Source organism: Oreochromis niloticus, linkage group LG8 (assembly GCF_001858045.2).
Source record: "Oreochromis niloticus isolate F11D_XX linkage group LG8, O_niloticus_UMD_NMBU, whole genome shotgun sequence".
NCBI classification, from domain to species: Eukaryota; Metazoa; Chordata; class Actinopteri; order Cichliformes; family Cichlidae; genus Oreochromis; species Oreochromis niloticus.
The window spans coordinates 14462452-14478920 of NC_031973.2; the positions used below are offsets into that span (position 1 = coordinate 14462452).

The 16469-nt window shown below is 41.0% G+C and overlaps 3 protein-coding genes across 3 annotated transcripts in view; 1 reads left to right on the plus strand and 2 right to left on the minus strand.

The window, feature by feature from the left end:
* Nucleotides 1-3739, minus strand: part of LOC100710221 (cystine/glutamate transporter) — a gene marked incomplete in the record, with an annotated part of 11336 nt that extends 7597 nt beyond the window's left edge. The window contains 1 exon segment of the mRNA XM_019362578.2: nucleotides 3290-3739.
* On the minus strand, nucleotides 359-3987 carry LOC109203245 (paraneoplastic antigen Ma1-like). Its single transcript, XM_019362579.2, has 2 exons — nucleotides 3749-3987; nucleotides 359-2638 (listed from the first exon to the last, which is right to left on the minus strand). The coding sequence occupies exons 1-2, from the start codon at nucleotides 3776-3778 to the stop codon at nucleotides 1706-1708; spliced, it is 963 nt and encodes a 320-aa protein (XP_019218124.1). The 5' UTR covers nucleotides 3779-3987; the 3' UTR covers nucleotides 359-1705.
* Nucleotides 3988-10005: 6018 nt separating this feature from the next.
* atrnl1b (attractin-like 1b) overlaps nucleotides 10006-16469 on the plus strand; it is a 72489-nt gene continuing 66025 nt past the window's right edge. Inside the window, exons 1-6 of the mRNA XM_003441858.5 lie at nucleotides 10006-11207; nucleotides 13136-13219; nucleotides 14278-14391; nucleotides 14713-14841; nucleotides 15076-15284; nucleotides 16040-16214. Coding sequence (XP_003441906.1) covers nucleotides 10957-11207; nucleotides 13136-13219; nucleotides 14278-14391; nucleotides 14713-14841; nucleotides 15076-15284; nucleotides 16040-16214 — 962 coding nt within the window. The 5' untranslated portion in view covers nucleotides 10006-10956. The remainder of the gene's footprint in view (nucleotides 11208-13135; nucleotides 13220-14277; nucleotides 14392-14712; nucleotides 14842-15075; nucleotides 15285-16039; nucleotides 16215-16469) is intronic.

The window sequence follows — 16469 nt, forward strand, 5'->3', positions numbered from 1 at the left end:
TCTTTGGATCGGTAGATACCCATCTTGAGATATAATGTGTCCAACATAAGTTACAGAGGGCTGACAAAACTGGCATTTATCCAGCGACAACTTCAGTCCTTCGTCCTTTAAACGGTCAAGCACCTTTAGCAACCTGGTCTCATGCTCCTCAATCGTTGCTCCAAACACAATAAGATCATCGAGATAAACCAATACCTCAAGCAAGTTCATGTCTCCAACAGTCTGTTCCATTACCCGCTGAAACGTAGCAGGAGCCCCTGTCACTCCCTGTGGCATTCTTTCAAATTGGAAGAATCCAGCCGGGCAAATGAATGCTGTCTTGTCCTTGTCGGAGTCTGCATAGGCACTTGATAATATCCACTCCGAAGATCAAGCACACTAAACCACTTGCTTCCACTGAGACAGGCCAAAGCATCTTCAATTCTTGGCACCGTGTATTGGTCTGGGACAGTGCGGTGGTTTAGAGTCCGGAAATCCACACACATCCTTATTTTCCCATTCTTCTTCCTCACGACCACAATGGGTGAGGCATAAGGACTGCGTGACTCTGTAACAACACCAGCGTTTTTTAGCTGCGATAGATGCTGTCTCAATGCCTCCACGTCTGCAGGCGGCAGCCGACGAGACCTCTCACGAAATGGTTTGTCCTCTGTGGTTTTGATAGTGTGCTGGGTGCTCTTACTGCATCCTACATCAAACTCATGCAGAGAGAAAACCTCACTCCGTTCCATCATTTTTGTCACCAATCTTTCTTTCCACTCCTTAGGAACTGGTGAGTCTCCAAAGTTGAAAGAAGAGGAGCTCAACTTCCCAGGTGACTCAACTTCAGACTCTTCCTTTCCAGGTAGAGATGACACAACGTCGACTGGAAACAGATGAGCTATTGGCGTCCCTCTGGTCAAGGTAATTTCCCGTGCTGACATGTTTCTGACTAGAACAGTGATTCTTTTAGCCGTCACACCAGTGGAGGTCTGCAACTCTGGTCTCACCAGGAGTCCATCGGGAAACCGTGACTCATCCGCGGGGTCATCAGGTGAGTCTACAAGGATTGTCTGAGTGCTCAGCACTCCCTGAAACTTTGGTGCCCCAGTCACTTTGGCAACTCCCCCAGGCCGTATGGTGACAGGTTTGGTTTGAGTAAACCACACAGTTCCTCCCCGGTTATTGTCAGTATCAGGTGGTAGAACTGAGATCTCACTGAAAACTTTTCTGAAGACTGGGTGAATGTGCATGGATCTCACAAAGTTTTCTCCTCCCTTTTCCCTGCAGTGGCTAAGCAATCGCCTCACAGTGGGTGTGTTTGTGCCAACAAGCAGAGAAGCTTCACCTCTCACAACTGGGTCGGGACATACCAACACAAGTGCATCAATGGTCTCACTCACGCCTACGTCTGCTTCCAAAAACTCCAGCCTAAGTGACAAATAGCCATCATAAGGGTACTCGGCAGAACTAAGACCCCATATCGCCAAAGTGTCGATAGACGTCAATGGCAGGTGTGTCAAATATCTGTCGTAGAAGGATCTGTACAGCAGAGTTACTTGAGAACCAGAATCGAGTATGGCTTTAGAGTAGATGCCTTCAATCTGTACTGACACTACAGAGCTAGGGCCCACTAAGCCTGCAGGTACAGTGTCGTTCACTTTTCCATCTAAGTTGCTGCACTTGGTGGAACGTTTTACAACCACCGGGATGCCAGGCCGTTCCTCTACTGGATCCCGTGGTAGTTTCCCGATTTCTTTGTCAGTTTAATGAGGCGCTTATTGACTTTGAGTAGGTTTTCTTCACCTCCACATTCTCTCTTAAAATGTCCATCCTCCCCACATCTATAGCAAAATATTCCAGGTTTATCCTCTTGATAGCCAGACCTTTGTGGGGTAGCATTTTTTTTGTAAGGTGTCTTGGCAGGGATTTCTAGTTGTGGAATCTGGGTGTCTGGATGTGATGCAACTGTAGCAGCTTTAAGACTAAGCATCTCAGCTTTCATGACACTTATCTCTTTTTTCAGCTTTGCTACTTCAGGATCGACTTCTTGTTCAGGTGCCGACTTGGAAACGGGAGTTACAGACTGCGACATTACTGGGTTCTTCATATCGTTTCTGCTTTGGAGCATATCCTCTTCCTCCCTTACTTCTTTTAGCAACTCACTGAAAGAAGGAGGTTCTCGCAGCTTGTGAGTTATACGAAGACGAAGTGCAATCATGTCTTGTTGCAGTGCTCCTCTCACAACCTGCCCCATCCGTAATCGATTCATGTCAGACAGTGCCACACCTCCTTTTCTGAAAATACAGTGCAGCAGTTTATCCAGCCTCAACAGGTAAGTAGACAGTTTTTCGCCAACATTTTGGTAAGTATGTCTAAATTTCACCAGAAGATCAGATGCACTCTCAGTTGTTCCAAAAGCTGTCTCCAAAACTTGCATGTAGTCATATGAAGTTGCAGTGGGCTTCTGCACTCTTAGGAATCTTACAATGTCAGCAGCTGGACCTTTCAGACTTTCCACTATCCGCTGTTTTTTTATATTGTCACCGCACTGCCACTCTTCTAGCAGATGTGTTGTCTGCTCTGCCCAGGCATCATACTCTTCCTCCCCATTGGGCGTAGGTTTCACACCAGAGAACATGCGCAGCTTACGATAGCTCTGAGAATCAACAGATGTGGTGTTACATTTATCCACTAAGGAACTGATGGCATGTATCAGAGCAGTGTTCACGTTAAGGGGTGAAGGCTGAAGTAAGCCACCAACATCAGTAAGAGTTTTACCTTCAGTCTTCAGGAATAACATTAGCTTAGATTGAAACCCGTCATTATCTGCAGGAGCAGTGAGCACATGAGCTGGCCATGGACCAGCCTCCCCAGGAAGTCCAACAACACCAGGTAAGGTTTGATTAGTCAAGTCAGTTGAAGTCTTGATCAGTACAAACTGTGTCTTAGAAGCTACGTCAAGACAACGGTCAACTATCTCGGATTTCCCAAATACTTTGACCTGACTCAAAGCTGATAGCAGAACTGCATCTGTGACATCTGGGTCCACATCACTCAAGTCAACTGCATGTCCATAAGCTAACTGCTTCTTTTTGCACCAGGCTTCAATTTCAACGGCTTCCATTTTCTTTTAGCTCAAACAGTAAGAGATCTCACAATAAATGTAACCACACTTGACAATTCCCTGTTATTAGCAATGAAAATAATTACCTTAGCAATCTCAAAAAAAAATTAATTCCCTCTCTTTGTTGAATAAAGGAAAACCAGGTCAGTCATAACACACACATCCCGGACGAGCCCCCAAAAATGTAACACTTTTACCACCGGCTCGTGTGACAAAACCCCCCTTATGCCTTCAGGTGAAGTCTTAACCCTGGTTAAACATTCTGTGATAAAAGATACATCTCGAAAAGTAAATATCAGTCTAGGGTATCGTATGATTCTCGTGTCTAAATAGTCAGGTGGAGGCTATGGGAAATACACTTGGCCTGTAAACGCTTATGTATCTGAATACTTAAATGATAAAACACCATGCAATAAAACCAACACAAGATCTCAGGTTTAGAAAATGTATTAAACATTTGCAGGAAACTCACATTCAAACCCTTTTTTTTTGAAGCAGAATGAATATAGAAAATAAAATAGAACCCCGGGGGATAGGTTTTAGTCTTTCTTTTCTCAAACTGTCTAATTTTATTTTTTTGAGTGCACTCTTAGTCTATTTTTGTTGGCGCGCTTTAGTTGGAGCTTTTTTTAATAACGATACCTCTGTGTATCCGTGAAGTCTTGGCCGCATCCGATGAATCACTCGCTCGTTGCGGTAGCAACCGTCTCCGCTCGCAGCAGCGAGCAACGAATCTCCGGTTCCCTCAGTAGTAGCGAATCGTCCTCCGTCAACGACTCTCTCCCGAGACGACTCTCAAAACTCCTTCTGTCCGTTCAGGCGGTATCTCCTTCAGCAAGAACCGTGGCATTAGCCTAGCTCCGGCTAGCTAACGTAACCAAACTTGCCTCGTGTTCACCCAGCACAAATGGATACGGAAAGTCCAACTCAAACGCTCCGAATAGTTACCGGAAAGTCCACAGTCTATTGTTTTGTTGTTGCCGAACAACCTCAACATTGGCAACATACGCAGTCCTGGAGTCTTTGCTCTGTCTGCGCCATTTTTCACATTACTCCTTTTCTTCCCTCTCTTGTTCTCCAGTCTTCTCCCGGAAGTGAAAAAAACTCAAGGTCATGAACTCACGTGACGTAGCGTAAGAAAATAATTTTTAAACCTCTTCTCTTTTTAAAGGCGTTCACATTCCATGAAATTATGTTTTAAAGTAACTGATTTTAAACACAACTATTTATGCATTTTAATACATCTATTTATATCAAATATTTATGCAAGTTTTAGCTTCACCATGAACTGTAATTTTATCTTTAACTTATTCCCATGAAAACAAACAAATACCACTGATATTTATCAGAGTATTACACATTCAGATTCGGATGATTTGGGGTCATCATGCTTGCCTTTTATGTGTGTGTGTGTGAGGTATTTGCATGTATTTGTGTAACAGCAGTGGCGAGATTTCAAACACCTGAGGTTTATGTGACTGCATTTTTGAGTCAAGGGCGCTGCTGTGGACTAGGCTACTCTCCTTGGTTCTGCTGCTGATTGAAGCACAAAGAGCATTCCTCGGCTGTGAATCAGAGGACAGAGGTCACCGACATTGCTCCAAATTAGCACTGAAACCCTCATTGAATCTTGGGCCATGTTTGCACACATATATAAAGACACATAAAGCACCACTTCAATCCCTTTGAAAAGAGACCTCCCATTTATATGAGCATTTTCATCTAACCTAGTCTAAACCATGTGCCGTCTACTCACTGTTAAGTCTGGGAATTTCCAGCAAAAGTCAAACCCAATGACTCTGCTCTACCTCCCTGTTTTTTGGGAAAAGTTAGAAGAAGAATGTAGAGGGCACTGGCTTCAGAAATACTACACCTTGTAGAGATGGTGCCTATTTCCCTGCACCACAGAGGTGCGTGCACCTGACTAAAAGCCAGCAGGCTCTCCCCATGGCTTAAGTGGAGGAGATCTAAGTCAAAACTGAATAATATTGTTTTTGGTTCATGTATGATCATGATTTAACCTCTTTGAAAAATAAACAGTGGTTCTTCAGATTTCAAAGAGTCTGGGTGGCTCGCGTGAAGGCTGAGGATATTCTAAGGCAATACTTTTTGAGGCAACTAAAACGATGTCTCCCAGACTTTTGATAGCCTGGAAAAAGTTTTGATAGAATTTTTTTTAAAGGATTATATTCTGAATAAAATCCCTAACAGTTTGGATTGTAAGTATCCAAAATACACATATTAGATTTACCCTGACTCTAACGCAAACTAGGATGAAGCTGATAGTTTATTAAACAAGATTTCAGCTACTCACTTCCAAGTACTTGAATGATGACTGAGTTATGACAACATATAGTCAACAATGTGTCTGAAAATATGAAAAAGCTGCAAACTGCAGCATAAATGAACATAAGGTCAGTTTCTGGAGGAATTTCATGCTGCACTTGTTCGTAATGTAGCATAACTGTGCACAGTTTTCTGTCTTAAAGGAAAATCAGCAGATCACCCTGTATAGATAAACCTAATTGCAAAATCTGTTTTAGTGTTGCTGTTGATTATGCATTAATTAAAAGAAGCTTCGTCACGTTGCAATATAAGTTTAACGTGTGGCTGTGCAACAGTGGCACCTGCAGGTGAAGCTGTGGAAGTGCAGAAATAAATCTGTTAAACAATTGCTGTTAAAATACAATTGGGACAACAGCTTTTGTATTTTTGCCTGTACACACTAACGTAATGGATTTCAAATCAATCAGTTATCATGTGATTGAATTGCCGTTTTCCAGCTTTAATTAAAGAGATTTTAGCATTAACCGTTAACACAACCCCTACTCAATTTTCAGGGGACTTAATAATAGGACTGTTTAATACTTGGATCAATATCCTTTGCAGTCAGTGACTGCCGACACCACCAAATGCTGTGGTTTCGCCCTCGAGATCTTGTGCTTGGAATTTACTGCAGCTGCTTTGACTTGCTGCTTTCAGACTTTGTTTTTTTCTCCAGCAACTGAAAAAAGGTCCATCGGCTATACTGTCTTAGCTTTTTGTCCATTTACACTGGTTTGCTGTATTCGGTTCAATCTGAGCAGAGTATAGCAGTTTACATGTCAGAATGTATCCTGCTGCTTCTATCAGCAGTCACTCAATCAATAAACATAGTTGCCATGTTCTAGTCACGTGACTATACTATCACATTGCCACCATCATGTTGTTTCTTTTCTCCAAGCTTTTCTTCCCATCATCCTAGTACAAGCAAATCTTAGGTTTCATCTGTCCAAAGAGTTTTTTTTCTTTCTGGGGGGCTGTGCAGACTCAGACTCTGTTTTCTGGCAAAGTCTAATTTGACTTTCTTGTTCTGAGTGTAACCAGCGGTTTGCACCTTCTTGTAAAGCCCTTTGTCTTTCCATTCAGGAAGCTGTCTCTTCATTGTAGACTATGTCAATGATACACCTGTCTTTTTGAGCATCCTTGGTTTGGTTAGATGTTGTGAAGTAATTTCTTTAACCCAAGTTAACAATTCATGCACTTTAGTTGTCTTCTGCAGTCTTTCAGACTTTCTGCTATTGCTGAGCTCCCTAGTGAGTTCTTTCTGTTTAAGAATCTACTAGATTGCTGCACTGACATTTCTTTGGGCCTCAAATTTAAAATTACAGTGAAAAGCTGTAAAATGCAAATTCAACACTCTGAATGAACTTCACATATTCTGTCTGTTTCTGTCTGCATGGTTGTCATGAAATAACAAGGGAAGGGGCCTCCCCTGGCTGTGAAACTTCTCATCGGGCAGTTGTCTGATTAATTTTGAGGCTCTGAGAATGAGAGACTGTTTAAAATTGGCTACAATTCCTGGACAGTCAATGCAAACTTTCTGTAAAACTCAAATATTGGTTTAGTTGGATTGGACTGTGGTGGTGGACCAAGGCAAAACTACAAAAATCTGGCTTTTCTTCCCAAGAAATGATCAACCTAACAAAGAATATATATTTAATTGAAGGGTTGTAACTCAAAAATGGTGTAATTGTGATTTAAAACATTAACTCATTGCTTACAATACCAGCACAGTTTAGGTGTAGATGTCTATCCTATTTTATACCCATTTCAAATCTACTATAGCAGACACCAGGATCCATCTGTCAATGAATCACCATATCCATAGAAAAATAAAAGTAAACCTATCATATCACTCTCTTCACAGCTGCATCCAGCAACTGCATACTTTGCTGTGTGTCAGCTTCTTCAGCTTGGCAGCTGTCACCACAATAGAGAGCCCCATTCCCAAACAAAGACAAGTGCCTCTCCACAGAGGCAGGCTGGATCTAACATAGGGCACAGTCACAATAGAGGATCTTCAAACATTTGAAGGATAAATGACTTTTTAAAAACGCTGTGGTCACACAGTGACCTCGTCACTGATTTATTTTACCAACCATGAGTGTCAGAGAGTAATAGACTCTTTACAGACGAATTGATCCGGCAGTATACGTACTTGAAATGCAGAAGTTGAGCGTGTGAAGCGTAGCTGTGAAAAATGATTAAAACCAAATTGTTCAAAATCATATACAAACCACAAGTTTTGCTGAATAGTTTTTCCACCATCACCTCCAGGATAATAATGCCCAGTAAATTATGGCAAAACGTATGTTTACAATTTAATAAGGTAATGTGGCATCGTTATCAAAAGGGAGGCCAGATGGAGGATGCAGTACAGTTACCAGTCACACAAACTAAATGATCACACTCCAATACTATTGCAAGCCACCATAAACCATACTGCCCCAAGTGTGCAGACTGGCTGCCACTAGGAAACTCTGAAGAAGACAGAAGGGCCATGGTTAAAAATCATTAGGACAAAACACCAAGAGACCAGACAACAGTTTAACAGTTAAAAGTGTAAAATAATCAGCACTTGACTGGAATTTGAAAGAGAAAAAAAGAATTAGACTCAGACATAGCGCAAATTTAACTACTATAAAAATATCATAGGTTTATACACATATGTGCTCTACAGAGATGGGCAGTAACGCGTTACTTGTAACGCGTTACTGTAATCTGATTACTTTTTTTTCAAGTAACGAGTAATGTAAGGGATTACTATTGCAAAAACGGTAATTAGATTACCGTTACTTTCACGTAGGAACGCTGCGTTACTGCGTTACTAAAACCGTGATTTTTTGCGAGAACGTCTCATGACAGTGACGTAAGCGAGTGCGACGTTCGTGACAACAGCTGTCTGCAGATCATAATATATCGAGTGCGGGACAGAGTGTAGCATGCAGCGTTTAAAGCGTGGAAGTACTGACCTTATTTTGAGTTTGATTCCATAAAAAGTGACAAAAACATTAGTGTCCGTTGTGCGTGGGAAGAAAACTTCTTTTTACAGCGAAAAAAACCCTAAACTTCCAAGCAAGCACCGAGTGTACTACGACGTAATGTGAAATTCACAGAGAAACTCGCGGATTCTTCCACTGACCGCTGCAGCACACCTGCACCAGGGTAAACCTCCTCCGCCTACCCCAGTCCTGCTTTACAGGTGAAAATCGAGCAACAGGACCGCTAGTCTTTGATTTTATTTATTTTCTGCTGTGTTTTACTTGCATCTATTTGAAAGAGTGAGTGTAAACACAAAAAATATTTTATTTTATGTGCTGGAATGTGCAGAAAATAGGTTTAAATGTTAAACAAATTTCTTCCAGTCAGAGAATGTTGCATATAATTTAATTTTTGCTTGATGCATAAAGTTAAAAGATTAAAACTAATAAAACAAGTTTTAAAAAGAGACTTTTCCATTTGATTACATTTTGTATGATGAATTATGCAGAAAAAGTAGAATTGGGCTGAAAGATCTATCGCTTTATCACCTATTCAGGTTGTAAATCGTGTTTTTAAAAAGTAACTAAGTAACTAAGTAACTAAGTAATTGATTACTTTTGAAAATAAGTAATCAGTAAAGTAACGGGATTACTTTTTGGGGGAAGTAATCAGTAATTAGTAACTGATTACTTTTTTCAAGTAACTTGACCAACACTGGTGCTCTATTAATACCAGAAATTAAAGTCCACACAGCCCAGGCAGCTGTAGGTTTATGATTCCTGAATAACTGCTTTGAGATTAGTCTCTCTGTCTCAGCTATAGTAAAGCATCCAGCTTGGAAAAAATACTTTTGTTTAGCTTTTCCCTTAACCCACCAGCACCTACTGCAGCAAGTGCAAAAGCACCCAGGAGTGCCAAACCTTAAAATACAACTCACCAGGTACAATTACAGCACACATATAGCCTGGGGCACTGTGTTCAATCAGCCTCCATCATTAAGTAAGACAAAGAGGCCTTATTACACCTGATGCATGACTTTTTGTACACCCACTATTCCCAGTATTTCTAAATCCCCTAGGGATGTAAGAAATTCCGTCCATTACACATAGTTTATGTTAAATGTGATTGCAACATACCATCCACTGTTACTTTGAACTTTACAAGTATTTTTTGCATATATTACCTTTCGTAATAAGCAAATAAACAAAAACAAAACACGTTTTGAAAAACAAAAATCAACTATTTGCGGTACATCTACTAAATAAATAAATATAGGCTAAAACATGTAAGTTTTGCTTCAGTTTTGTGTATTTAAACAAGCTAAAATCACATAAATAATGGGGGGGGGAAGCTTTATTATTAGAATACATTTATTACACGTGGAGAGAGATGTAACAACTTATTGAACAGTGATTATGATCACGTGACAGCTGTTCCGTAAGTTAGTGGCTTCTGCCTGTGAGATGCTTTAAGAATAAATAATATGTGAGCGGGACTCAACAGTTTGCTTGACCTTATAAAGTTTAATAGAATTTAATTGCCGCATAGCCTAGTCCCAAAGATTTCCGACACTCTACCTTTAAATGAACTCTATTCCCGTGCGCATGCGCAGGCTGTGTTTGGTTTTTCTTTAACCTGAGGAACTGTCTAGTGTCGCTGCGCTAGCAAATCCATCGCAGCTGTAGTTTTTGTCATGTTTTCAGAGCAACGGCGTGGTTTCCCCCCCACTGGAGTACAAGGACACAACACCAAACAGTGTCGCCAAGGAAATATACGTCTAAGGATGCTGCAGTCGTTTTGGGAATAGACTAACAGGACCAACAACAGTTCAAAGTGTTTACCCAGCGCTCTCTCCTGTCGGCAAGAATAGCCCTGCTGTTTCCACATCGCAGTCTCCACATCGCAGTCACCACATCCATGTTCACTGCGGCAGCCTGCTCTCCGGGTCCTGGGCTTAACACGCTACAACCTCTTTGTTCGTCTGTGGAAAATATCCGGGAAAAGTGTTACGACCTGTGGAAGGACTGCCGTATGTTAAAGTGTGCATCCCTTTTTCAGTCCGTGGGATTGTTTACGCATTAAAATGGCTGCTCAAATGGCATTTGGGAGAGAATGGTATTGAATCAATGCAGTAACGTTAGATTACCGAGCAGAGGCTAGACAGCCAATAAGCTACATATGCTAACAAATTTAACTTATCATAGTATTAATCGACTAAGCTACTTGAATAGCTTTAATCGATGGTCGGCTTTTTAGCTAGGTTCTTCCAACAAGAAGTAGGGTGAAGGGAATTCCTCCCACTCCAAATCTATGCATGCGGTTAACCAAGCAGCTTTTGTAAACACTTAGCTAACATTGCGACTTCTTAGCCATATTTCTCCCAAATCTTTTTAAGCAGGCTTAGCTAAAGCCCTTCATTTAAGTATGCACATCACTCAGCGAATATGCAGGACTTTTTCGTTATAATCAAAACATCCTAAATATCCGAAGCTTTCTCCCAAAGTAGACCTCAAGGCCCCGGTTTTCGGTGGAGAAAGGGGGGGGAAATGGATCCTGGGGGAAACTGTAAACCTAAACTCTTTATTTTTGGATCCAAGCTGTCCATCCACAGCGATTTGCGAGGTATCAGTAGATACTTGGTGGTCTACGTTTTGTTTTACTTCGTACTGGTCACTCATGCATCCCCGGCGAAAGCGTGCGAAAAGAACTGCCTCTCTGGAAAATGTATCAATGGTTCCTGCGTCTGCGACCGGGGATGGGTAGGAGACCAGTGCCAGCACTGCCAGGGGAGGTTCAAGTAAGTGCCCTTAAAATTAAATGTCTCTGTCTGATTGTTTATGAATCTGTTTATACAAAAAGTAGGGTTAGGATCCACTTTGACCCAGTCTACCTGCTGTTTATCCTTTAAACAGCAGTGTTGGGGGGATCGTTTAACTGGACAAACACACCTGTGTTCACTCAACTTTTTTGGGGGGGGGAGTATTGATGAGAAAGTGATTGCAAGCCACAGGCAAACTCACTTCAGTTTTATTAACTTTAAAGAGGTCCAGCTTTGGTAATAGAAAACCCATGCATTTATTATTTATCATTGCACCCTCCAAGTGTAAAGTTCATAGATGTTTATTTATACAAATGCTGTGAAATGTTTGATCTTAAATGTCTTCATGCCTTTTATTATTTGTGATGTTCTCTCCGGGGGGGGGGGGGTGTAAGGAGGTATGTTGCCTTTGCCATGTTGAGTTCAGTCAGCACATGAGAACATGAGGTAGAAAAGCATGACTGTACCATGCCATTATTGACTTTGCGCCTCGCTTGCTGATATGGATTCCAGATACAGTCTTTAAACAAATGAGTACAACTGGGTTTTATTTTTCTGAAGGCGGAGCCCGCAGTGGATGCGAGGAAACATCTGTCATCACCTAGCTTTAACTAAAATCCAACTGAGGATGTGACTGATATATTTATCAGCTGTTGTTCCTCTGCTGATCTGCACAGGAAGTTATCAAGGCTATATAGTAATAAGGGCACTAAGTCGAGGCTTGTGTGCAAAGTACTAAAGGAAGGAGGCAGAGACAAAGTGACAAAACGAGGAAAGATTAAAATGTTCGCACTATATAATAATAACGATGTTCATCTTGACAGACGCTTATAATGACCTTTTGGCACACTTAAGGAGCACTCTGTGGAACAGAAGTACCTCGATCACAGTAATTACCCCTCTTTCAATGTGCCCTGGGTTTGCTATAAGTTGTCATCAGGTATGCTATCAGGGAGTAACCTCCCATCAGCAGCAGACACACAAACTGTAATGAATCTTTATCTTTTAGACTCTGTTATCATTAGGAATAGGAACATTTACACGTTGCCGCCTAGCACCAACAAGTTTGAATTCCTTTCTTGAAGGTGGATTGCAGATTAATTTCTTGCTAGTGCTGTGTCGTTGATAAAAAGCACACAGACTCTTGATACGCTGAAGGGCAGACTAGTGTTTCCCTGGATACGCTCAAACACGGCCAAAACTGTTTGATAGTTCACTTGATGTTAGTGTTCACCTTCAGGAGTTATTTATAAGACTGTAAATACACCTCAGCCATATCTTTACCCTAATGTCTGCTTTTATGATGCATTATTATCTGAAGCTTATACACATCATTTTGTCTTTATGAATTACAACCAATCTTTAGTCAGTTATCGTGGAAAAATCTAACCAAAATATAGGGGGGGTTGGGGGGGCGATTTAACTCATATTTCTTTTGATATGGGACAGTGATGTATGGCCATTAAGAAGTCATCTATCATTGTGACACACTGCTAATTTGTTTGGGACCTTCTCAGGAGACAAGTGATTGGATGTTTTGGTTGACTGGGACTTTTTTTGGGGAGACAGTTATTTTCTGGGGTCTTAAATTGAACCTTTGGATATGAATGCTGTGTGTTGTGCTGTGTTTGGACACCCATGTCAACATTTATGGGGAGAGACAAACACAGACAAGACATCTTTTTAGAGAAACACCAATAGACCTATCTGCATACAAAATATTTGATTGATATTACAACTTAATATCTTTTCAGAATCGCATATAACTTCTCTGTCAGCCTTGAAAATCTGTTTAAAAGTGATAGGGTGACTGACGCACATACCAGTCAGAAATCTTTTTTTCTTCCCCACAAATACTTGAATTTAACCAAATATAACTGTGCTGTTTTAATGTTGTGGTCTTCCAGGTTGACAGAACCCTCAGGATACCTCACAGATGGTCCAATCAACTACAAGTACAAAACCAAGTGCACCTGGCTCATAGAGGGCTAGTAAGTATTTATGTAAATCATTGTGTTGTGTAGAAACTGAGTATGCAGAATTTATTATGTAGTGCAAACTGATTAATGCAGTTAATTGAAGCTCATCAGCATCTCTATGGCGACGGGTATGGTTTTGTTGTTTACGTTATGTAGTGTAAAGCTGGCTGGCTCTGGCATTTTGAAAGTTCAATATGTTTAATAAGGATCATCATTCAGAGAAAAGAATAACCTTTACCTTACATGTTGATACTATTTATTGTCATGGCAACAGCGGCTGCTCCAGGGCAGACAGGAAACCACGATTGTAATAAACAGTTTATATTCACTAAGATGGTTCGAGAGAAACGGAAAAAAATCATGCAGTGGTGTCTGTTTAAAGAAAAAGAAACATTTTTGAGCATCTTGAAGTAGCGCTGGTTCTCAAGCTGTATTCCCAAGATTACCCTGTACCCATAAACCATAGCCATTGGGTCCTCAGAATAATTTGGGGATTATTTTGGAACATATATGCCAATTTTCTGTTGTTTAAAAGAAAAAGAAAAGTATATTTCTTTTATTTCCTCCTTAGAGCAATGGAAACTGTGAATTGTGACACATCATACTATATTGAAATTACTCACTTCTCTCAGGGTGTAACCAGGCGTTATTGCTGCTGTAACTGGGCTTATTAGACAGCTAACTATGTGGCGAGCTTGATGAAATAGTTGAGTCAGGCCACTGTGTCAGATAATGTTGGGCCAAAGCCAACTAAAGTAATATTATAACCGAGATAGATCACTACACCGTGACTCAGGAGATTTAATGGGGCGTTCACTAATCGTAGGGTCAACTGTGTGTCGAAGTGTCCTTCGGTAAGATATTGAACTCAACCCAACCCATATTACTGAGTGTGTAGGGAATGATGAAAGATGATGGGTTGTTTGCCAAGAAAAGAGAAAGTCATTATAAATATGCATTAATGTGATTTGAGTGGTCAATAAGACTGAAAAGCACTTAAAAAAAACAGTAATCTAGTTAGCTTCCATTAAAACCTGAACCATGATTCTATTGTTATTTCTCTTTTTCAGTCCAAATGCGGTTCTTCGCTTAAGATTCAACCACTTTGCCACAGAATGTAGCTGGGACCACATGTATGTCTATGATGGAGACTCGATATATGCTCCTCTAGTTGCTGTTTTCAGGTGAGTGGCTTTCGTCTTACTTTATTCCTCGATACAGATGAAATACTTTTACTCTTCTGTCACATTGTAACCAATGTGTGTACTTTTAACAAATCAGTATTGGTTTGTAAAATAAGAGAATAAATGAAATAAAGTCATGAAAAAAATTTGTTAAAATTTTGGAGTCATGGTCTCCAGACTTTTCTTCTGTGTTTGTTTAGTCAGACACATGCAACAAGAAGTTCAAGTCAACTGCAGAGAGTTACCAATTTCTTCTCGCAATTTAGAAATGGTGCAAATTTCGAGAAAGTAATACTGATTCTTTTTTGCATTTCTCTACAGCGGTCTCATCGTGCCCGAGATACGAGGTAATGAGACGGTTCCTGAGGTTGAGACGACTTCAGGCTACGCACTATTACACTTTTTCAGCGATGCTGCCTATAACCTCACAGGATTTGAAATATTTTACTCGTAAGTACTTACCTTGTGAGTAATTATCGGCGTCACAATTCTAATGATTAGGTGTCTTTCTAATTATAGATGACAGCAAACTCTTTTCAGGCTTTTGTGTCCTTATAGCTGTTTTTCTAGTGACATGCTAAACAGTTTTTATGTCTCTCCAGTCTTTTTATTCCACTAACTGATAACACCCCTCAGTCATCCTCAGTCTGTGTTGGAGTACTAATCCAAATCATATTTGTCCAGGATCAACTCTTGTCCCAATAACTGCTCCGGCCATGGGAAGTGCACACCTGGGAACTCAGCTGCCAGCAGAGTGTACTGTGAATGCGACAAGTACTGGAAAGGCGAAGCCTGTGACATCCCTTATTGCAGAAACAACTGCGGCAGCCCCGACCACGGCTACTGCGACCTCACAGGGGAGAAGCTTTGTGTCTGCAATGACAGCTGGCAAGGTGGGAGCAAGCTGCAGATCTTTTGCAGATGCTAAAAAAAACCCTCTTAAGGTCATTTGGAACAGCTCTACTCACTCTGATCTAACCCTGTGGCGTATTTCCGAAGCGGCATACACAAAATTCAGTTTTTTCCAAAACAAAAGCTTATATCACACCATCTCTCAACTTATTTTGTAATCAGGTGTACTAAAGATGGACTCCTCCCATGTGCGCTGCGGTCTGCAAGGCTGCGGTGGTTTTATGTTGTAAGCTGTAATGTGTGAGCTGACAAACATAAACAGATGTGTTGTGTCGTACTGTAATGCTGATTAGCAACACGCTGATCAGGCCTGTGACGGTGCATTATTATGCGCCTCGAGCTGGAGGAAACAAAATTCTTTGGCGTGATGAAACTTGACAGACTCATTAGCAGAGGTCTTCTCTGTTTTTTTGTCATGACTTCCACTTGCACAGTGTAACATGTTTACTTCTCTCTGCCTGTCATGTTTGTTGAATTGCATTCCCCTGTTTATGGGTTTTGAGGTTTGAGAGCAGCCTGTTTCCTTTTTAAAGTTTCAGTGAGTAATTATGAAAGTAGCTGTCAGGTGCTAATGAAGAATTGCATTATGTATATATTAAGTTGCCATGGAGCAGATATAAAGGAAACTCTAATATTAATTATTTGGGGATTTTTGTACATATGAGCGTTGGTGTTTATTATTCCTTTTTTTGTCCTGAGCTATAATTTTCTTGCTTTTTCCTGTACGTCCCTGCAGGCCCAGACTGTTCGCTGACCGTACCGTCAACAGAATCTTTCTGGGTCCTCCCCAGCGTCAAGCCCTTCGGCACATCACTCGCCAGAGCCTCCCATATGGCTGTGGTGCAAGAAAAGGTCATGTGGGTGGTGGGGGGATACACTTTCAACTACAGCTCATTCCAGATGATTCTTAAGTAAGTAGAGGTTTTTCCTCGAGCAGCATTCTCACTTTGTATGTTGTTGATGTGTTTCTGAATAGAAAAACCACCATTGCTCATTTAGGTTTTTGCTCACACACAATGTATGGCTAAACAAAGATTTCCTTTTATTCCGCGACAAAAATTGCAGATGAGTTTAGGTGTCCGTGACTTGCGTTGCGATGGTGTATGTGCTGCTCTCACGAAGGCCAAATTGAGAATGTAATATTTAAAGTACTTGGATGGTGGTGT